Here is a 24530-nt window from a genome sequence, read left to right as displayed (position 1 = left end):
GCACAGCCAAACCAGTTTCATTTGCTGCGAATGGCTGACACTAACACCACACACCAACATGTTTCAAGTGCTGCAAGAACCATACCGTACACAACGTTTATCTTTGTTTTTCCTCCCATAATGCACTAAGATCAATCCAGACCTTAAAGAATAACTTGCATAGTAAGAAAAGGTCATCAAATTTAATCATTTACTTTAAGCAGGCAAGCAAATTTGTAAACATTCAAAAGCGGCAGCATCCAAGTTACAAACAATTTAAGGAAAAAAAGAATTGAGATTATTAAGGTTCTTTATCCTCTCAAAAAATTTGGAAATAATCTTTTAAAACACTGCAAACATTGAACACTCGGTTATATCTCTTACAATCCTGCTAGTAGTCCTGCCTTCTGAGGGATTCTGCGTTCTACAAATGCATGGTCTCACAACAGCCATACTTTTCAACATTTGCTGTTTGGAAGTCAGCTACTTGAGCATTGCAACTCAGCTTAAATCCCATTAGCAAAGGGAATGCTTGTGTCTTGGTTCAATACCTCTTTAACTTCTGAGGGCAAAGTGTCAAAGAGGTGATCTTCCACGACAAGCCCGCTTTTCCTGAGAAGCTGACACTGCCCCAGTGTGGCTGGCAGACGGTCTATGCAGTTTCCCTTCAGTTCCAGATGAGTCAGCTGCAACAGTTGACCAACTTTATCTGGGATTGAGGTAATACAGTTTTGTCCCAGACTCAAAGTCCTCAACTTAACACATTTAAATAACTGTTTTGGCAAAATGTCGACTTTGTTTCCCGTGATGTGAAAATGCTGCAGATTTTGAAGCAAACCTATTTCCACTGGAATCACTGTAATTGAGTTGTAGCTTACATCTAAACACCTAAGTTTCTGTAAACTGAACACTGCGGCTGGTAAGGATTCGAGTTTGTTATTGGAGAGGTAAAGAGACTCCAAGTTCTTTACGTGGGTAATGGAGGAAGGAATGTTGACTATTTTATTGTGCCACAGCTTTAAACAAGTCAATCTTTTTAAGTGCTGGAAACTGATGATTTCTTCAATTGTGCGTATGCTGTTTGACTTTAAATCCAGTTCCTGTAAGTTAGAGAGGCTGAAGATGGCATGAGGAATTCTCTCCAGTTCACAGTTCTGCAGTTCCAACTCTGCAACATTCATCATTTTCTTAAGGCTATTCAGTACCACGAGCTTAGTGCCATCATTATGAATGACTAGTTTTGTTAGATGTGGTGCCACATCTGTGATATTGGGGGGAATTTTGGTCAAATTGCTCTTCACATGGAGAATTTTAAGGTGTCTCAATTCTCTGAGAGACTCAAGCCCTATCATTTTATTGTTTTCAGAGTTCAAATTGCCTATCAAGTACAACTCACGGAGGTTTTTGAGCAAATACACCCACGCAGGAATTTCTGCGACATCTGTGAACTTCACATAAAGGCATCTCAAGTGGTCCCGGAGGAAGCTGAAGGCCGTCTGCTCGACCTTTGCAGGGCAGTGGCACAGATGAAGCTCCTGAAGATTTGTCATCTGGGAGATTTTTGCTGGGATTTTCGCTTCAGGAATCAGCTCCAGTTTTAACACATCCAGATCAGTCAGATCAAAGACTGCATCGGGGACCCCCGACAGCATGAACAGGTGCAGCTCTTGCTTATCCTGGGCATTGCGGGAAACGTGTTGCCGCAGCTTTTCAAAAGTCCATTCGTGGTTTAAACTGATTTCACGTAGTTTGTTCTCACTTACCTCTGACAAAAAGACACCAAATCGCTTAGAGTACAGCTGGTCGTACTGATCTACCATATGCAAAAGAAATGCAAAATCGTTTTTCACATCAGGAATATCACTGAAACTACTCTCTTCTCTGACCTTTTCAAAAGAGTATTCTTTTAAGGGTATTCGGAACAGCCAGAAGAGCGTGTAGAGGCAGATAAAGCCATAGACACAAATTAGAGAAATATAGCTGATCAGCAGCTTCTTCAACATGTAAGCCATATTGTGTGTACATTCAAACTGCGTGTAGCCAATCAGGTGTTCCACTTTGGGGTTGCAGATGTGTTCAAAACTAATGGTGTTGACAAAGTTCGCAGTATAGCAAAGAATAAAAATGAACTTGAAAGTCTTGATGATAGTCTGGCCAACATAGAGCTTGTAAATCAGATCGCTGTCCTCCACGTGCGCCCGGAACTTACGGACTTTCTCAAAGAGCGCTTTCGCTTGTTCTCCATCCTTCTTGTCTAAAATAGTGACACTGGGGACCTCGATCATTGGTTTGTCAGCTGAAAACTTGAAGCCAGACTTTGTTATCATGGGAGTGCTGGCACTTGGGCTTCCTTCATCGCTGCTAGTGGAAACATACTTGGGCAGGGACTGGGCACCAGTTAACCTCTGTTTGTTCTCCTCAGAGTCCTCACATGCTGTTTCAGACAGTGCTTTTGTAGTCCAGGGGGACTCAAAGCACTTCCCTAATATAGACACAAAGTGCTCAATTTTTGAGCAGGTCTTGGGATACTTGAACCAAAAATTGCTACTGACTATTAAAATAATGGTATGGATGAGAACAAGATAGGGGAAATACTTTGAATACCAAGGAAGAGCCAAATGATAGCACATCTGGTTAATAAATACATATTGCTGAAAATCCAAATTTGTTTTACGGCCTGAAGAATCCTTCTGCTCCTTCTTCAGTTCCTGACCTGATTCAGTGGGTTGATACTGAGGAGAGGTAGCTCTGCTCAGAGGTACATCTGGTGTTACAGTAGGGGCACTTCCAAAGGAAACCGTTCTCGTTGACGCGTCTTCTCCTTGACCAGTGGTTGTTTCAACAGTGGTAAAGTCAGCCTTCCCTGATGTGCTGGGTTGTGCTTTTGAATTTACAGTAGACTGCAAAACTGGCAAGCAGACCACCTGGTCTTTGGTCAGCTGCATGGTTCCAGCAAAAATGGCAACCATTAACATAACAACCGCTAGATAATCCATAAACACATCCCACCATGGTTTCAGGATACGATAGGTTGGCTGGATGTCATTGAGCGATGCAACTTCTGCAAGGGTAAACATTCCTACAAGAAAACAAAACCAAAATCAATATTGTTGACTGGTGAGCAGATTATTTTACTGATTAAAAAACAATCACACCATGACATGCAAATCTTCAAAAGGTTCACATTTTCATTAGGTTTTGTTGCATGTCACATGTTGTCTGTCACTCCATTCAACAGGGTACTCTCAAAGGATATGTACTGAAACAGCACATTATTTTAGCATCAAAACTGAAGGAAGGCTTCTCACTTCAGGCCAGATGATATTTATGTAGCTTTGCCACCTGACAGCACAAGCACCAAGGTCTGCTATGTGCAACCGAAATATCTAAAAGACAAGTGCCGCAGCTTATGCGTGTTAACAACATGAACAGCAACAACTGAATCCACTGCACAAAATCCAATTCTGTAAAAATGGAGTGTTTGAGTCTTTGAAAATATGAAATCCAGCATTACCTTTTTTTTTTTTTTTTTAATTACCTTGCATTTATACACAGAGTAGACAATGTTTGTTAGATGAGCACTTTGCTCATCTATCACAGTGCATTTTAGGTCTCTTATTACATTGTGAGCAAGGTCTCTCATTTCTTTTTGTCTAACACAGTAACAGTCAGCATCTCCCACTCCCTGCAATTCGGCATCCACGTTGATTAACAGATGGATCGTCTCCCTGTCTTTAAGCACCACCACTTAAGTGAAAGTCTTGCAGTTACTATGTGAAAACTTGGCACACAAATTTTATTTTCATTTTTTTAAATGTGTTTGGATGTTTTACAGTGACAAATCATTATGACCTGTTTAGCAGTACTTCATAAAAATCTTCCCCTTCCCCCCAGTCCATGAAGTAATCCTTCTTCAGACAAAAAAACAAAACAAAACAACAAAACAAAACAAAACAAAAAAAAACACACAAGAACACAGAAAACACCACCACCAACACAACCCACAACAAAAGAGCAAACCAAGAAGAAAAATAATGTCTTTAACTTTAAAAGGAAAATATTTTTAGATTATCATCACAGCCTGGTGAGCTGATTACCCTAAGATAGCACAGGAATAGGCTATAAGGCTTTCACTTTAATGTGATCATATGCACTGAGAGACAGAAGTGGTGAACTGGGTGAGAATCTAAACCTCTTTGCAGCTTTAAATAGCTAGCTTTGCTTTTTGTTTAGACAAAATCTAGGATTCAAGTTATCTTTTTTTTCTTTTTCTTTTTTTTTTTTAAAGCTTCCTGTGCAAGCAGGATGTGGTAAAATCATCATTTTAACTGCTGAACTCATGACCCAAATTTGCCATTTCTGAAGTAAAACAGGCAGCTTGTATGCACACATGGTGTGGGGAAGGAGACAGGATGTACATTATCACTTGGAGTCTGCATCCCTTTGGTTGACAGAAGAGCAGCTCAGCAGAATACAAGATTACAGCAGGGGGTAGAAAGATGCCTGAGATTTATTACATTTAACTCGTAGCACATGGATTTGTACAGACCTGCACCTTACACACCCCAAAGGACAGTGCCACAGGCGATGAATATACAGCGTGACGGTTTGATTATTCTAGCACACATTTCTCGTCATCACAGACCCTGGCACAGAGCTCACAGCGCTGGGATCCACAGGGAGAGCCCTGCTCAGCTCTCATGAGCTCTCACCAGCCATGTACCTGCCCGACATGGGGCCTGGCGGGGGCAGCCCTGAGAAGAGGCCGATGTCTCCCCGCAGCACTCGGCTCACTGGTGCTCTCTGCACGGCTGTGAAACGTAAGAGTTTCAGCTCCTCAGGGAATGGGCAGAAGGAACTTCCAGATCTTTCTTTACTTATTTTCCAGTGGGAAAAGGAACATGCAATACTCTTCCCCCACCAGCGACACAAGCTGCTGGGGTCTCACTGCCCTCCCTGTATGCAGCACAGCTCCCAAACCTTCCCCACTTGCTGCAGCAGCGCCCGGGGCACAGCACAGCGACACCCACAGCTGTCAGAGCCTCACCTTGCCCTGCTCCACTTCGCTGCCAACTCCCCATTCTCTTTCATGTTTCCAGGTGCTTACCTAGGCTGAGTCACTGTGACTGCCTGGTCTGCAACTGCTACCTTTGACATTTAACTACTATAACAATTGTGGGCGAAAGAATAGCATTAGTCAGTTGTGTTAATGGGAATGGACAGATATCAAAGGACCCTCCTAACTCCTAGCACAATTGCTACCTGCCCAGGAGGTGAGCCACAAAACAGCAGCACTTTCTTCCTGCATGGATTTCTTTTCTTGCAAGCTCTCAGGGATCTCTAGGCTGTTTTCACAGAAGTCTTGCTCACCTCAGCATCAACAAGAAATACCCCTCACCTGCTTGTGCAATTGCTCAGCAGGAGAGGAGGCAGAGCTGAGCACCAAGCAAGACCAAATCATGCCTGCCTCGTGCCCCGGCATACAAACAGCCATTCCACCTGCAGGGAAAGGTGGCAGGACGGAGAGCAGGGAGCAATGCTGTGACTGCTGTAACATATCCGTAGCTGCTGCTCTCCTCTTGGGCTAGCCTCTTCCTAAATGCTGCACTAGCTAATTGTGGTGGAAGTTATGTCGCTGCAGTTTGGGACACCTGACATTTCACAAAATGAAGGTGATTTTGCTTTGCTTTTGCCACAAGAACGCTTGGATAAAGCGCTGAAACCCAAGCACTGCAGGCCTGTCTGCTCCAAGCAGCTGAAATAATGGGAAAGAATGAGAAAGCACGAAGTGGTTTTAGCTAGAGACGTAGGAAGAGCAATTATCCTTAAATAAAGCTAAAAATCACCTCTATCAGACCTCTGTTTTCTGCATACACAAAATTAAAAAAAAGTTATGAAACGTGACAGAGCTGGTATAATCCTCTTTGTTGGCTGTAGCCAGTATGATCCAACAGGAGCTTTGCACTCAATGCTCTGAACGTGTCTTCTCCTTAAAGTTACCGGCACTCACGAAAGAACTGCATTTTGGCAGAGATCAGCAGTTACAAAACACATTAAAAAAAACTGTGTGGTATTACTGCCTAAAACCTTGTGCATCATCAAAGAAAAGCAGACCTTCTTCTAGTTAACAAAATCAATTCCAGGAGCTGAAAATAGGTTTCCCTCCTCACGTTTGAGATACGTAAATGCTCTGAACCTTAAAAACCAAAACGCTAACTATAAACCTACACACAGTCTGAAGACATGTTCTGACTGACAAACTGCGAATAAAATCGGTATTTCTCCCCCTTAAATCCATCATTACATTTATTGGTCTTTGATTTTACTAAATTACTAACCATAGAAGTTTTACTAAGTTACTAACGATACAAGTTAATTTTTGTTTTATTCTTGCACATGGCCAGAAGTCAAAACATTAAGAGGTACTCAGAGCAGATCCAAAAGTGTTCTAATGCTTCGGGGCTTACTTTATCCGAAGTTAAACTATTTAAAACTTTTTAAACCTGCCTTCTAAGCCCACTCTCTGGAATATTTATTGGATTAGATATTAAGTATTTTTATTGCTAATTTTCACCTCCTTTCAAGGGTGCCACACTGGGGTCGGGGTTTCATTACAAGCCAGAGTGATGGCTAAGAAAAAAACAGATGGAAATTTCAGCCTGTATCTGGCAGGCACGAGCTGTGACTCACTGTCCTGTGTCTTCTGCCTTCAAGGCCAGTGTGGGCGCCATTCACAACACCAGTGAAAAAAAAAAAAAAAAAAACACAAAGAATTGTAAGGCAGCAGCTCAGCAAACTGAAGAATAAAGTATTATGCAGCTGAAAAGCCAAAATATCTGATTTTTCATGTTAAAAACATGCATTTATTTCAGCCCTTACAGCTCAAAAGGCACCAGGCACCAAGTGGACCTTGGGCATCAACAGAGCATGAGGATCAAATGACCCTCTTTCCTCTCAAACCGTTTGTCTCCCGTTCTGTAACTCAGATGACTCTCTAGGACAATCTAGGGTAACATCTGCTTCTCCGAGCTCCAGATCCATTACCTGCAGCTATCGACTGGGTGGTTTCCCTCTGGAGAAAAGAATTGCTGTGATGTAAGTGCATATAACTGTTGCAAGTTCAACTGCTTCTTGCTGCCTCCTCAGATGAAAAAGCTTAAATTCTGAAAGCAGAGAAGTGCTATCTTCCTTTTCATTGCTAAAGCATTATGGAGCCCTAGAACCAAACGCACTTAGTTTATTTTGCAGTTATATAAACACATTATAGGAAGAAACAACTGCAGTGAGAGCTGACGATGATAATACAATTGTTCTAAGTCACAGGACCACATTAAGCCAGCAGGGGGTAACAACAAATTTATTAAATCATATTTCTTATCCAATTATATATATTTTTTTATTAATCTTAAGGAAAAGTATGGTAGAGCTCAGAATGTGATTAACCTGTTGAATTCCTCTAAGAAATTCCAGCCTATAAATGCTGAAACACCAAGTGGGCAGACTGGGGTTATTTCCTAAGAAACCATTCTAGTTTAAATACAGAAATTAGAGGAAAAGGAAGCAGCAGATTGGTATGTCACTCCAATGTTTATTTACAACCTACTTCTTCCTGTACTAACTGATAAAAACTTCATCTGTCTGCCCCTGTAATTCACTGGCTCTCCTGTTTTAACAGCATATTTAAAGTTAAAGCAACTTCAAAATTAAAACAAACAAAACCAGAACCACAGCACATGAACCTCTTGTTTTACCCTCAGGTTCCCAAGAGTCTGAACAAGCCCACTTTGTCTCAGGAAACAAGAGGATTCTTGAGCTAGCCTTGTCACTGCAATTGGTCAAGAATTAACTAAAAACAAAAACAAAACAACAAAGCCCACACACAACATTTCTAGTCGTAAAGAAAAAAAATACTGCCGTGACCAAACGTATTTGCTTCCTTCCCACAGGAAATTAAGGAGAAGAAAAGTTTTCCCATAACTGAAAGGCTCTGCTTTCCTGCTTTTGATCAAGCCACCATAGGTTTAAATTTATTTCCTCTGTATATTTTATTATCTCTTTCCACTAGCCATTTCTACTTCCTTTGTTTTTCTACTTCTGCAATATCCTATTAAGCCAACTGGCCCTGGATGTGATAAGAACAGCATCCCAGCCAGGACGTAGTGAGTATCAGTGGATCTACAGACAATCTGCAACAATCAAGATGACACCGTTCTTCCTTTCTGTCCCACAGAAAGGAGCCCCAAAGCCCATGTAAAATAATGCATATAAGCATTCACAAAAGGAACTAAATAAATGCATGCTTCCTGAACACGCAGACACATGCATTACCTGCACTGGTTATTCAGTTCCTAAGAAAAGAAGTTTATAACAAACTGAAGGAGGTTTAACCAAGACACCAGAAGACTCTGGGATCTAATAGTGATGGATGGAGATTGCCCTTGTCACTGTAACCCAGAATATTACAACTTTTCCCAGCCTGGTTTGCTGCTCCCAGTATGCTGCTGAGGTACTTCCTCCAGATAGCTGTGGAGGAGCAGCAGATCATTTTAGAAAAAGGAGTTAACTCTGCTGCTTTATACCACAGTGGATTATTGTGTTTTGTTCTGCGTGACAGGACTCAAGTTACAAAACCAGTATAACTGCAGCTACAGCTTCTCTTCCATTTGTAAGCATCCTGGCAAAACAAAACCCAAAATTCAGCTAAACATGGATTTATGCATTCAATTCCTCTGTTCCATGAAAAACCCAATACACATTCCACAATAAAACACAACATATATATTCTTAAAGGTGTGTTTACCTACTGCTTGAAATCTGCTGCTGCTCCTTCAGCAGCTGAAGGTATTGCAAAATGACATCAGAACACAAGGACTACAGTGTGGCTTGGGGTATCAGATACTTCCCTGTTAGTGCTTTTGTGTCAGGAAGATCAGACAGATTTCACATAAAGAACTTGTGAAAAAAATTCCCCCTTCCCCCCCCCCCCAGCAAATTAGAATGACGGGAATTCCTACTCAAACTACTTTCTTAAACCCACTGCCTAAGACATCCAGTATCAACCAAATCCACCAGTTGTAGATCATTTTGCAAGATATAGGCTGGTTTATTTTTGTTTGGCTACCCCTTGACTGAGCATATTCTTACACTGTGCTGACCTATTTTATACTTTAGGCTAAGCAAATTTCTACAGGATGTGATATTTGGCTTTTTAAAAATTAACTGCATGTGAACTCAAAGGTAGAATTTTAGGGACGGTATACCACAAAATGCTCTGTATACAAAACTGTTGATAACTGAATAAGGGGAAAGCAACAAGAACAAAGCTGAGAGTAGATTTCCTATGGAGAAAAACATTCCAACTAAAGAACAACAGTTCCACGATACCCTTTACGTATACACAGAATTCATGTGTACACAGACACACACATGGAAAAATACATTGCTGGTATTTGATACTTACGTGATTAAGGAGAAGGACTGATTAGCACTCACTGAGAAACAGAAAACGAAAAACACACGCAACTAACCCATCTCTTCAACTCTCCATCCCAATGCTCAAATTGCACAACTATTAATTCTGGACTTTCCCTTAAAGGGAATATAAAATCTCACTGATACAGACTGCAAATAAATTCTCCAACTGGAGAGTCAGCATCTTTATGAATAATATTGACCAGACTGAGAGTCATTCCATAAATTAAAAACTATCAAAACCTAACTCCTTTCAGACTGCATACAGATGTGTTAGGCTCCAGTACACTGGAGATAAAAATAAGGTTCTTGCTTTATAGAACTGATGTCAAATTAGTACTCTTTTACAAAAAATTGTTCTGTGATTTTAATTTTTTTTTTTTTTTTTTTTAAAGTCTTCAAAAATTCTGCCCTTCAAAACTGGTCTTTTTCAGGTTGTATAACAATCTAACCTACTTTTGGATCCTGCTATTTAAGTGTTTACACTGAATCTTCCTTGTTTATCAGCTCTTTGGAAGTCTAGTGTTATACATCACTCCTACACAGATGGTTTTGTAATCAATGTGGTATTTAAAAAACAGTATTAGCAGCCATAATTTCCCTAACAATAAACTCTCAAATCATACATCATTCTGCCCTTGCTGTAAATCACCAGAGGTCTATCTTGAAAGTCATCCTTAAACAGAAGTCCAATGCTGCATTTCTGACTACTTCCCAAGAGGCACCCGGAGGCTATTAACACAATTAACTCGGTGTTCGCCACACACGAGCTCCGTTTCCACTGAGCACAGAAAAAGAACCACTTCCCACTTGCCTGCTGTGCTATTCTAGAGCAATTCTCTTACGAGAGGTGCCGCTTTGACCAGAAGTACAAGCTTATGATTTTATTCACATTTATCCCCAGGGTTCAGGATGTAGTGCAGGGGCTCAGCTTCTTCCAGAACACCACTTGTCAATTTTTTACCTTGAAAAGCTCAGAGAGATCCCAAGCTGAACATTCAGCAACGCTGTGCTCCTTCCTTACAAGTCAGTAGCATCAGAGACCATAAAGGGCGTGAGAGACAAAATGGGAGAAAGAAAAAAGAGTGGACAGGAGAGTGGTCCTCAAGTGGTCCTCCTGGTCTCTGTGGCCACTGAAGAGCTTGCCATGATAACTTGGTTCCATACAGTTCAAGTCAGATAACCATGTGTGATCTTACCATTCTGGGGCTAGCCACCCAGCAAGGTGACAGGCAGCAATCCAACACGTATGAATAATGAGGCTGGACCCCAGCAGGATTAAATACTGAACTTACTCATATCTCCAAGCAATAGCCTGTGAGTGCACAGACGTTGATAGGCAATTTCTCCTCTCTGGAAGAACATGAATCTCACAATACAAAACTACCTAGACAGAAATCTTAGAGCCAAGTAACAAATGGACCTTGCAGACGGCAGCACCCCAAACCCTAGCTCACTATTAGGAGCACCGTCATTACATCATACTGGCCCACCCGAGGACACACACCACCAGAGACAGAAACAGTGACAGTGGGGCACAGTGATCAAATTCCCTGCAGGGCTTTCTCCTTTACCTAAACAGAGTAAAGCAAAGACAGTGAGCAGACACTTTGGACCCCACTGCAGAGAATTCCTGAGGCACATCCCAACCAGTAATCCTCACAAGGCAGCCTGCCTCGTCTGTGCAAGACCCCCAGTCCAACAAAGCTCTTCTCAAAGACAGACACAACACAAAGTTCCTGCAGCTGATTTAACCTGTGCTGACAGGGGTATTCAACGTAACTGAAAGTTACACCACATGATAAACTACAACGGCTGCTTGCACTCAGGTGTTAGACATTTAATCCCTTTGCCATTTCAAAATCTGCTGTTCTCCTATCTTTCAGCCAGTGATGTTTCTCCAGTGTTTTCACAACCGCTATCAGAAGTGCAGGAACACACAGAAAACATCTGGTGCTTCTACTGACCAGAGCACTTGGGGAATTTATCAAGATGCAAAAGCAAACTGCACCAAAATAAAAGCACATCTGGCAATTCCAGTCCCTACAGCCTGCTTTTAATCACACACACAAAAAAAAGATACAATTTAAAAAGTCATTAAACAGACTGAAGGACAAAAAGGGAAAAAAAATAGCAAAAACTCTATTTTCTTTTTAGTTTAGAAATCTGAAAAGCAGAACAGTTCAATGTTGGTTTTAGACCTTTAACATAAGCAAGCTCACATGGCTACAAAGATTGTTATATAAAATTACTTTATCTCAGGTAGAAACGGCACATAGCGACTCATGCAATTGCTCTGAAAAAATATTCTTTTCTGATCTACAGCCACACATGCTGCCAGCCTCTGTCTCATCTTGTTCTGGATTTCACTTGGAACTGGGGCAACTTCAAAAGCTGTAAGAAATTGAACTTGGCAATGAGTTGCTCATTTGGTGATTTTAAGCCACAGCCTGTGAAGATATGAATCTTACTACAGGAGATATTAGTACCTTTAGCTACACACCTTAAACATACAGCAAGAATAGGAAGGAGTGTCCAAAGAAAACAAAACTTATCACTGCAGTTCACTTTGCTGTAGGTTTTAAAAGTCCCTCGTAAGAGGGGAGCTTCCCCTCCACCCTGACTCATGGTACTTAAAATCTAGGTTTACATTCTGATGGGAATATGGTTTAGAAATGAAGTAAGCACGTTTACTGAGTAACCGAAGCCAGTTACTTTCAATGAATACTTTCCTTCTTTTCACTTCTAATGGATGTGCCAGCAACCTTGCACTGGAACATTTACAGCACCTTCACGGAGATCGAGGGCCAAGAGCAGACAAAGTTCCTTTAGCTAAAGCACAGGGTCCATTGTTCCCTACCTGCACTGGTTCATCTCTGCAGACAGAACAGCAAACACAGTGACTCTCACTGGGTTACATATTAAACAGAAGTTTCATACAGAAGATTTGCCCACAGATGAAATACTGCATTTGAAGTACTCCCACTGACACTTTCATTAGCTAAAAGTGATGTATGAGAGGTCACACAAATTAAGTAAAAAAAATTAAAACAAAGGCAAATTAAAACACACATGCAGAAGCGCCCAGCGACACAAAAAGCTGCATGTAAACACCAGCCTCCTACTTGCATATCAAAGTTCCTCGTTTCTGCCAAGATCTGTTCTGTGGCAAGAGCAGAGTGAAGGTGTGCCAGCACAGCTGAGAACCAGGTTGTGCAAGCACGCTTTTAAAGGGACAAAATTCAGACTAAGCTCATACCCAAACATCATGCAGCTTCTTCTCTCCCCCCCCCAGGAGAAGGGGTGACTTCCTCACTCCAGCTGTACAGCCACATCACAGAAACCACTCAGGATAACTACAAGGCAGCCTCTGATCCCCCTCCTGCCACACCGTGTCCCTGTCCTGTTCCCCAAGCAGACACCGGACACTTACTGACAGTCTGCTCCAACCCTACCTGCTCCTTATCGAGCAGAGATCTTCTGTGTTTCTGATGTCCTGTCAGATGGGTAACAACGATGATTTCTCTGAAACACTGAACAAGAGATGAAGGATGACTTATTAATGTTACCACATTCCTGCCAGGCTTCCAATAGCTGAATCTTCAGTGGTTTCATGCCAGGACAAAATGCCTACAGCTCAAGTGTTTATCCTCAAAGAGATTTCAGATTACTCTATTTCTTTTTCCTGGTCTAAACTTAAGCTCCTTTCTGTAAGAGGTAAGCTATTTACTTAAGTCCATTTAGTCCCATAATTGTTTGGTTCAGGGTGTGTACTTCAATCTCAGTACTTAAGCATAAAAAAGGAATTATGCTACCACACATCTTTTGGAGGCTGGAGTTTTGAAATTTTCCCCATAGATCCAGACCATCTCCTTTGTTTTTATGCTGGATTTTTCCCAAACCCCATTCAAAGCCTTGTATTAAAAACAGAATGAAGTGCTCTAAAAGACTTGCTGTCTTTCCTGAGACTGCAGCATACCTGCCCTAACGAGTGAGCTTCCAGCTCTGCAAAAAGGTTCAGTAAGGCTCAGTTGTGTTGCTTGCTGCTATTAACCAGCACCAACATACCCATACAACCTCCAATTTAAATATTTACTACTGCCAAGTTTATATTATGATTTGACCCAAATGCTCCAGCTGGAATTGTAACCTCTGCACCATGGGCTCTCCTGCAGAGTGGGCAGACAACCCTTGCCCCAGAAGGCTTACAATCTAAGTGATTATTTGTTAGGTGATGATAAGCATGTTCATGGCTGTAAAACTCAAAGCAAGAAAACAAAAACCATCAGGCTTCCAGAAAAATGGAATAAGATTGTGATTAAAAGCATAGTCAAATTTAATATTTTATGAAATATTTTTGAGAAGTCTAAACATTATGTCCAGATAAACCCATTCATAGTTACAACATTCCTATATACTCCTTCCTATTGGTTTGAGATATCTCAAAAAAAAAAAAAAAAAAAAAAAAAGGCACAAAACGTAACAGCTCTTGAAACCTACCTTGTCCAGTCACATCAGTCTTGACAAAGACAATGAAGATTTGTGAGTATGTACTGCAGTTTAACTCAAATAACCAAAATAAGACTACAGAAAGGAGAATTTTTATTCCATCTCATCTACGGACAGATCTTCCTCCTGCTCCAGCAGGAAATCCAGCTACATGCTCTTCTCAGCACACGTGAGAGCATAAAATCCATTCCTCCTGGAAAAGATCGCCCACTGCAGCTGCTGCTCCCTTTCCAGACCTTATCGCCTCGCCACGATTACTACAGCCTCAACCACATACTTGCAATAACATTTTTGGCAGCCACCTTCGCAGACATCCAGTCATGCACCATCTCACCGTCTGGGCTTTACAACTGACATGCAATCTGGCCTACCAGGTCAAATGGGTGAGCCAGTCCATGGAGGAGGCTTTTCTTTTTGTGCAGGCAGCGCTTCCCCCTCGCCCCAGGTGCTCGCCACTGGAGCTAGTTTTGGCAAGTAAAACAGCACAACAGCCGCTCCCCAGCTGCTTCTGAAATAAAAGGAGAGTTGCCCTGTTGTTGGAGGAAAGCAGTCTGGGTTTTGTTGCCACTGTTTCCACACGCAGCCAAACCAGATCATTTTCACATCCTCCAGCAGCATCGTACTGACCCAGGAGAAGGGTTCTTTGCTTTTTATCATCTTCTAGCCTTTCCTCCAGCATGCCAAGATTTCAAAAAGCAGGGTAAATGTAAAGCCTGAGCTCATGTAAGTATCTCACCACTGATCTCAGAGCCCTGGCTCTGACTTCCACCAGGCACAATGCAAGGGAGGTACAAGCCAGCCCCTCACTGTCCTTGTCCTGTTCCGCACAAGGTGAAGACTCAGGACTTGCCCTAAGGCAAATTACTCCGTAACTTCATTTCCAGCAGTATCTCTAGAAGCATGTGCCATGGGACAGGGCATTACCTACTCGTATATGCAAAACAGGAGCAATGCAGCCAACGCTGCTTGCTGCTTTCGTTTTGTAAGGGCCCAGAAGAGGAGCTGAAGGGCAGCAGGCAGGACAGGCTCCTCTCCCTCAGGCACACACAGACCTACCTGTCACTCCCCAGGCGGTGGGGTGGTGGGACACAGCCCCCAGCCTCGTACAAGGCAGCCTAGAGGCAACCTGCAACTTGACACACAGGGGTTAATTCAGCGCTCACTCTGTGTTTGAGGTTTCTGACTTGACAAAAAGCAAGAACACAAAAAGGCCACAAAGTGCCCACAGTGACCCCAGCCATGTATAGCAAATAGCCTTTGATACCCCAGATCTATTCATTGGTTTGACTAACAGCATCTTAACAAGGATCTAGTCAAGAACATCAGGACAACTAGCCAGCTGCTTCATTTGTATGTTCCTGTTATCTCATCTGAACACTTGGATGGCTGCCTGTGAATGTGGGCGTACAGCAATAATATACATATGACTATATTCCCATAAACTGACAGTTGAAAGCTTAGGATTTGTCATGGCCAGACCAAAACATGAACAAAACCATCCATTTCATTTAGCATAAAGTTTTGCAACAGCCTGTTTTTGACCAAGAAATTTTGTATGCCAAATTATGTCTCATTTCTTTTGTAAAAAAAAAAAAAAAAAAAAAAAAAAGCGTTGTCAGGGCCCTGAACGCTGCTGTAGTTTTTGTTCCCCTTCAGGCTGAACAGCAATTCTAATCTCTGTTTCAAGTTCCTCAAGTGCTAATAATATAAACCTTATCTCCTAGATGTAAAGCCAGCAACCAGCTTTGGATTACCAAACCTTACTAAGTCATTCCTTTAAGCATTCACTGAATGCCCCTCCTTTAAGGAAGACAAAGCAAAGGACCATCCTCTGCCTCATCACAAAGCTTGGGGCATCCATGTAGCAACAACTCACCTTGCAGAACAGACCCCAAATGGTGACTTGAAGAAGGTTATGAGCTACTGCTGTAAGCTGAAGGTTTTTGCACGTGGACACAGCCATATCCATGTTCACAGTGAACTGGTTCTGGACCAAAAGGACTTTGCACCGATACCAGAGTTGGATCTATGTTCACCACACACGAGCAGGCTGTTATTTTTGGTTTGGAGCTGAGAAAGGGAAGGGCCAGTAGGACAGCTGTCAGACAGGCATCATTGTCAGACAAGCATCTTTCTTTAGGCTTGATGGGAACTTGCAGCCTTGTCCTGAAATAGGGCTAATGGCTTGCTGTGCTGCTTGCTCTGATATGAGCAGCAGAACTACCCTTGGGTTAATTTTTTATTTTAAGTGACAAACCATTATGACAATCCTGTTCCTGACTCATTAGGGGCGTCCTCTCTCTGTCTGATCACACCATGCATCAGATGCCACCATCTTTCACAGTGTTTGCATTGTATGCTCTGTGCTCCTCATTCAACCCCTTGCGTAGCACTCAGCTCTGGGCCTTGGTCAGAGTTCCCTGATAATCAAACAAAAGAATTGTGACTTCTGGACAAACACCTAGACTCTGCTAGCACTTAATACTTACATCGCACAAACGATTCAACTTCCTATTCTGTATTAAGGCCTTCCTGCATCATACATTGTGTAATCAAAGTACCCTGTCTCAAAAAGATTACAGCCCAAAAATTCAGTTGAATTGCATCAGATTTCATACTACATAATGTGGCAGAGCATTTCAGGAAGGCAATAGTTTCAAGCTTGACCAGCTGTAAAAGGAAAAACCTTCAAGTCTATGCCATGGGCTTAAAACAAAAATAAATCTCTTTTTATCTGCTATATTAGCAACATTTTGACCACAGGAAAAGTCACAAATTAAAGAGATCCAAAAAGAGTTTAGAAGTATTAGCAGTGTGTTGCAATTATTCCTTATCATGTGATTCTGTTTCAGAAAGTGATTTAGCAAAGATATAATCGCAAGATATAAAATAGCAGAAAAATCCACTATTTCCACATAGGTGTAATTTTCACAAATACACTATTTCTCTTCTGTTATCAGAACTCTTCCTCAGATCTGTGTGTTTCACATGGTTCAAATGTAAGCCTAAGACAGCAGCTCACTCACTCCAACCACACCAGGACCCTTTATCTAGCTATGAGACACCGTGTATGTTCTTCAGCAGCACAAGGGCCTCACAGGCTACTGCCATGCATCCCAAGTAGGGAGCACAGTGGAGGTTTCTACTTGCACTTAATCTGATAATAACACTTCTTAGCCCTCTGCAGAGACTTACATGCTGAAGCTGGTCACAGTCACTGATACTTGTTCTGTCAAGTTAGGAAAGAATAGACTGCAATAAAGCTGTACTTCCAACACTAAAGGGGAAGATACAACTGGCTGCGTAAGTACAAGAAACAAATGAAATGAGTAATCATGAAGTGGCTTTAAAACAAAAACAAACCCCCCATCAAAAGTCAGAACACTCATGGAGGTAAAGGCCAAAAGACTTAGACTACAGGATCTTAGTTATATGAATATGAGTAACAACGTGACCGTGAGTCATTTTATTAAGGAATCTTTACTGCCTTCCGTTAACCAAAAAATTGTGTAATGGCATGCTTGAAATTAGCTAGTTATATAAAATAACTTTTCTTCCGAGTTGCTGCTTGTGAATAGCTGCAATTTGAACAGAGATTTGAATAAAAACCCTCCTACCCCCTCACTGTGTAACACAGAATTACAATGGCAGTATGTCTGCAGCAAGCAGACGCATAAGCAGCTCAATATGTGAAGTTCAAACTTTCAGTGTTGGACTTGCATATAAGCTTTACAGTTAGGAGCTCTACACCGAAGGCAAAGGTCAGCCATGGACAATTGATGGAAATTGGGAACCTCCGGGTCACGTTGCTGCAGCCAGCTGATGGAGCTTTGTGCTGGCCTCCTCGGAGGTGGCTGTCACTGTCAGAGCCAAACAGGCCACAGGTCTCCCTCCCAGCCACAACACCGTCCCACCGATCACCACAGGCCAAACTATTTCTTCTTAGCAATTTAAGTCACCGAAAACCACCGGGTATACAGCTATGAATTACCACAACCATATGTTGCAAACCAATATGACCGAAATATAGAGAAATAACTGTACTTTGCTGCTATAAATTAAAGCCAAGGGATCTCTAGTGTTCTCTAATACACAAAACCAAAATGCCAAAGCACGTTCCTTGGTAAAAGCCCAAAGACCACTTAAAGGTCCAAATTTTCAAGATGTCTTAGACTACATAACTTATTTTGTTACTCCTCCCCCTCAAACAAAGTACAAAAGCAGCTTCAGTTTCCTCTGCGATCAGTTTTTACTCCTGGAACTCCTGTGGGCAGACAAGAACACCAAGAGCTGTGAATACGGCTCCTATGTGGCATTAACTGAATGTCTTTAATTTATGATTTACGAGTACATTATAAACACACACATACACAGATGTCTCTTACAGATCAAGCCATCTTTCCACAGTTCGTAAGTGATGCAATTTATACAGTCATCACAGTCCAGATCAGACCAGTGTCACTGTAAGACATCACGCAAGCAATACAATAGCATGTACTGAACAACTACTGAAAACTCATTTAACAAATAAAATCCATCTCGTAAAAAAATCCCATGGGAGTCTTCTGCTGCAGTATATCATCTGTGTTTCAGGCTCAACATTCCCAAATATTTAGTGTTTTCTACAACAAAGAATTTGTGTTGGAGTGACTGCATGCCGGGAGAAACTAACTGCCTTCATACAAAAGCCACAAAATATCATGCTTACCCTATGTCTTGGTGCAGCTCTTCAGAGCTAATTCGTAGCATCTATGACTTTAACACTGTATTTTCCTCTATTTAAAGTTCCAGTATCCCTACTTGATTGGTTTGCCATAGTACTACATCAAGGCAGGCAGGGAGCCCAGGGAGGTATCACTAAACTGTTAATTTTATCCTAACACAGATTAGAGGAAGCCCACTCACTGGTCCCTTTTGGACCAGGAATGGAACGACCATTGTACTTGGGAGGGCAGAGAAGCTAAAGAGCTTGATCTCCTGCATTTGCTCCAGTTTTAAAACTTTTGTTAAAACCCTCTGTTTTGTTTAAAACTCTCTGCAAATCAGCAGATTCTTTTCCACACACTCGTGGAGTGTGAAAATACATGGGTCACAAGAGATGACCAGGAATGGACTGGGTTTCTTTGAGCGTGTAGATGTGTTTCAGCATGGACACAAACAGCAACAAACACAGAGAAGCTTTCTGTTGTCCAGGTGATACCTCAGGAGCAGGCTGAGGTGCCAACAAGGCTGGCTGAGCTGCTCCTGCCTACCTGCTTACAGCCATTGTGCCCGTACCCATACCTGCCTGTCAAGGATTTCTGTCCATTAGGAGCTACCAGATGTGTGTCATAAAGTTATGGTTGTGCATGTGTGTTCTTGCACATATCTTTAGGAAGGGAAAGAACAGAAAAAAAAGGGGAAAAAATGAGTAATGAAGCTAGAAACACTTGAAATCCAATGTAAGAGCAGATAGAAGCTTTCTCCAACACACACGTCAGGAGGTAGCTAATAAAGGAAACTGGAGACTTTTGCTTATCGAAAAAACACAGCCAGGCCTTCTTCCTTCCACATCTTAAACCTCCTTGCTTCATTCCCTTTCCTCCATCCACTTATAAAGACATCAATCCCCAAAATAAAGGCCTTGCATTTTCCCTGCAGATCAATTCCTCTAAATACAATGGAGTGACACTGTACAAGCACGATCCCTGAAAAGCTGAATGCTCAAAACCAGTTTGTTACTCTGACGCATGTATCCTCTGTTTGTGTATCAGCATCTGTGCCCTGCAATCAGAGGCACAATGACACATTTTAGCATGCAGGGTGCGTTCTGCCTTTATCGCCGCCTCCCCTTGATACACACACCCTCGGTGTTCCTTCAACTAGCGCTACGCTTCTTCTCATATTAAATTTAGAAACAGACCTCTGAATCACCAGTTCCTGTTGTTAAAAGTAGCTAGAAACAGATGTTACAGCAAAATACGTTTACTAGGAAACAGTTATAAACAGCCCACTACATTAGACCCCATTGCTACGAAATGTTTTTAGACCTTAGAACAAGGGATTTTATAGATTCATGTTAAACTAAATAATTACATTCCCTGAGATCTCTAATCCTTCCTAGAATCATATCAGCTCTTACCCATAATGATATCATGTGGCAGAGAGTTCCAGAGGTTAACCGTCCACTATAAAAAAAAAAAACAAAAAACAAGAAAACATGTTGCTTATAAACTCATTACTGGAGAGCGTCCCATTGCACTTAATCCATCCATTCTACTTGTCCCTGTCACTTCTTCAGATGCGTCTTTAGTAAGAGAAGCCGAAAGATCTGACCTACTACCTCAGCAAGAGAAGAGCAGCACGAAAATACCCAAACTAGTTATGTGCCAAGACCACCAGTTTCAGGTACAGGAGAGCAGAGTTCAGGCAGCGCTGCACACAAGTCAATCCACCCTGCAGACAGGAATTACTTCCTAGCATAAACAAAGTAGAAGCGTTTCCAGATCCGAGTCCATCAGTTTCCAGATGAAGAGTATCTGAGATGCCGAATCCCATGGTTAAGAAACTCTTCACAACCACTTATGGACTCCAGCATCTCCCATAGCTCTCAGAATAGTTAAGAGGAAGTACCACTCCAGCCAGGAGGCAGCATCCCGCTGTATGCTCCACATGTATAAATACATACATGCATTACATACTTTCTATCAGCAAGGCCAGCTGGTACCCAATTGTTTCAGCATATGAGGAACATTAGTTCAGGTTTGCATAGTTCCCTCTATGAATTACTGCTGCCACGGGACAACGCAGACCACTATGCGCTATTATCGCTGTATTTAGCCCAGAGGACTGTACGTAACTGTAAGCCAAACCTTTGTTTGCCTAACATAACACTTCCAGAGAAGCTTTCAAGCCCTGGGAACATTTTGGATAGAATCCACCATTTCCCTTCGTCATTTATTTGTTCCAGTGCTTACTCTCTCTCACCGTTACAAATGCATGCCTTATTTCTAATTGCCCAATTGCAGTTCCCAGCCATCAGCCAGGAGCTGTGTTATGCCTGTCTCTGTTAGCCTTTTAGCATCCAGAGTGCTGTGCTCTCCCTCAGAAGGTGCTTGCCTCTGGTTATCAAATCGCCCCATTTACCTATCAAGAAACAGCTGACCCAGCAGCAGAAGGAGCTCTGCAGGCTCTCCGTGTAGAACCTAAAGACCACCCAGCCTTCAGATTATCTCCTCTGCCTTTTTTCTGAGCTCACTCCCTTTCCTCCCACCAGGCTGCTCCCGGCCCCAGAACCGTCCCGTACACCACTCCAACACCGCTCTCACCTCCTGTCCGCGTTGCTCCTACTCGCTCACGCACTGCCCTGCAGAAGGAAGAGCAGTCGTGTCTTATTTACTCACCGCACCCCTAAGGACCTTTCTCCCTGGGTTCCTGTTCGGTCACTGGGCTGCAGCACAGCATCTGCAGGCCCCGTGGTCTTGCATCAGACTAATTTAAAACACACTTCTGATTGATACAGCTCACAGGAATCCCCAGGCTTCACGGTACACAGTGCTGTGCCCTCACTTACCGCGCTACCGACTGCACCTCAGATTCTGACCCTGCCTCCAGATACCCAATGAAAATGTTCAACAGAATCCGGCCTCACCTCAACCCTTAAAGCAGATGGCTAGAAGCATTCACAGTTGATAATGATTCACTGCCAGTGACTAACTTGTAAACGTCAGCTACTCAGTCCTTAATTCAGGCGCTTTTGCAATACCACATAGCACCAACGTGTGTGGACAGGAGTCCCAAAAGGGTACGCCAGAGCCCTACCTGGCTGCCTCTGCTGGAGGCAGGGAGGGACCGCAGGGAGAAGATGGAAGGAGCAAGGGAGTGGCAGCATCTGCTAGGCAGGACTGCCCCTCTTCAGCTGCACAGCTGCCTTTGGCAGGCGTAGCTTCACTGCATCTCATGCAGATCCCTCTCCCAAGAAAAGCTTGGTTTCCAGCATGTCACTGCGTTCGCTACGACGCATTTCCCATGACCAAACACACACTGACATTAGTCTGTCTTACATCTTTATCAACTGAATGTAGCATTAACTTTTCCAGTATCTTGATGAGAAAAAATGCCACCCTACCTGGAACAGGGCTAAAACAGTCACCCACCCTTCCCTTCTCTGGCACTGTTAATTCTACAACCCTCTATGCCAACAGTTATTAAGAATTGTTGTCTGCAGGCCTGCAGACTTTTCACAGCAAGCTCTTTTTAACAACTGAGTTACAGCACTGCTAGTTTGCATATCTCTACCCCTAGAAATTATTAAATCCTTAATTAACAAGGATTTAAAGAAATTAATCATCTTCTGTTAGAATGGCACAGTATCAAATATTGCACCTTCTCAAATATAGAGAAGTATTAATATTTCTACTTTTCTTGCATGACCTATTATCTTCATCTAATAACGTGGATTATTTGTTTCCTAACACTTAAAATATAGAATATATGTGTAGTTAATTCCCCAATTTATTTCCTTACTTCTAATGTGCACCAATTCTCATGTATCCGTTGTCCCATAAATTTCTGTATTTTGCTTTGAAATGTGTCCCGAAGTCAGAGGGCTGTTACCCTGGTTGTTGTCTTTTCTTTTTTTCCTCCCCCTTTAAACCAGAATTTCAGTGTTTTGGCTACTTGAAATATTCTTAGAGATCACCATTTCCCATTCACACTCTTCTTCCTACAACAACATTCACTAAGCTCTCCATGATGACAGATGTGGTCCTTTGAAGCATCAAGTATGTATTTCCTTGTGATTGCTTGCTATTTATCCATCCTTTACATAACTGGGCCAGAGTCAACAAAACAAAACCAACTAGAGTGCGCTAAGGGAGGCAAATCTGTATGTTTGCTGATTAGCCACTTGGGACAGCTACAAAAAAATATTTGGGGAAAAAAAAAAATCTGTATTTGTTTCTCCTATTCTTTGACTCTAAAGGTAAGGCATTCACCAAGCCACCAATTTGATGAGTCAACCAAAACTGGACAAAGGACACATTCAGGCTCTTCCTCATCAGCCTGACTCTCAGCCAGGTTAAAAGCCTGTGCATGCTACCAGCCATCTGCTGCCTTTTGGATGAATGAGGCAAAGCAAAAGGAACTGGCCTCAGCCCTATTTGCTGTCTCATCAGAGAAAAAAGGCAATGCAAAGCACACGCACCCTGCATGTAGATACAACACTCCTCATCCGCCCAAGGGAGAAGCATCCACCCTCCACCACCTGGATTTGCACACGCAGTGGATTAAACCTTAGTACAGAATCAATCCTTAGCCTCTAGGATCAAATCTTTCCCAGGGCAATAAAACGATGTACTCACCAAGAAAACCACAACATTTGGTTTTGTAATTGCCACACCAGTAGGAAAAACACTGAGAACCTTCCAATCTCAAGCGTAACTTGATTTAAATAAACATGCTCACAATTCATACACCATGAACTGTTAAGCATCCTAGAAGCACATTGGTACCAGCCTACAGATGTAATTCTGCCCTCCAGCACACATGGACTTCTTACAGTCAAAAGTTCCACATGGCACCTACAAGCACCTACTTACATACATTTAGTTAGAGCAGAAATTCATTATGACGTTTAGCAGAAGTCTACATTCAGTAGCTGAAAAAGAAATAACCTAGGTACTTGCTGTACAGACGCTGCAACTTTGCACACACAAAACTGACTAAGGAAAAATATATACTGTACTTCAGGCATCCACTCTTCCTATTAAAGCAGCAGAACAGAGGGAAAGCGAAGGAGGGGAAAATGGACTGTAAATATACATCAAAAAGCAAAAGGGAGAGCCCTGCCCATACCTTCTGCAACAAATTACCCCTAAATTAGGCAGCAGGTATTCAAAAGCATCACTCTGCTCAGACAGTTCAGGCTGTGAAGTGTACACTCCCTGAGCTGGATTCCTCTGTCCCCTGCTCTCTGGCTTGGGGGTAAACATTACCATGCAGGTCACCAAAAGCCTCTGATACTAAAACTTTCAGCCCTTTTTTTACTACACAGATTTTGCTGAAGTTCTCTGCTTTGTACACATATCTAAAAATCTTTCTATGGGATGGGAAGAATCTCAGTTTGGGCTGCAAGTCCAAGACCTACAGAGAGGGCGTGTACTCCTCCAACTTCCTCCATCTTCTTCCCCATCAGCTTAGAAAATTCTCACAAGAAGCCAGAAAACAGACTTCACCCACCAAAAAAGAGCATTCCATTGACTATGAAAGATTCGATGAGACCTAAAAGTTTCTGCTGAAACTTTCAGTGATCGCACAGTTAATTATAGTTTTAAGAGGCCATAGCAATGCTTCAAAGGTCTATTGCACACTGAAGTCAGTCCACATTCCTCTCATAATTCCTGTTTAAGGTTAGCTGGGTTGCTTGAATATTAAATTCAGATGAAAAGTACAGAGTGATTTTAAAATGCAAGTGCTATTCCTGACTAGTAATACTTCTGCATCCACATAAACCTTCCGAAATCCTTATGACCAGCCTTCCTATATAACATAATCCACTTTGAGGCTTTGTCTGCATAAGGCATTTCAGATTA

At 42.2% G+C, this 24530-nt stretch overlaps 1 protein-coding gene across 3 annotated transcripts in view; it reads right to left on the bottom strand.

Annotated features, from left to right (window-relative positions):
• Positions 1–168: 168 nt before the first annotated feature.
• The window catches only part of LRRC8D (leucine rich repeat containing 8 VRAC subunit D), a 48603-nt gene continuing 24241 nt past the window's right edge, over positions 169–24530 (bottom strand). Inside the window, exons 1-2 of one of the 3 annotated variants that reach the window (XM_084290739.1) lie at positions 14331–14355; positions 169–3058 (exon numbers count right to left, since the gene is read on the bottom strand). In XM_084290739.1, coding sequence (XP_084146865.1) covers positions 486–3056 — 2571 coding nt within the window. In that variant the 5' untranslated portion in view covers positions 3057–3058; positions 14331–14355 and the 3' untranslated portion in view covers positions 169–485. Of the gene's footprint in view, positions 3059–12905; positions 12984–14330; positions 14356–24530 lie in introns of those variants that run through there. The other 2 variants (XM_084290738.1, XM_084290737.1) reach the window with 2 other exon arrangements.

The sequence above is a fragment of the Netta rufina genome (assembly GCF_964035555.1).
Source record: "Netta rufina genome assembly, chromosome: 8".
NCBI lineage: Eukaryota > Metazoa > Chordata > Aves > Anseriformes > Anatidae > Netta > Netta rufina.
Note: the sequence above shows the minus strand (reverse complement) of the source record. Positions and strands in the feature narration are given on the sequence as shown.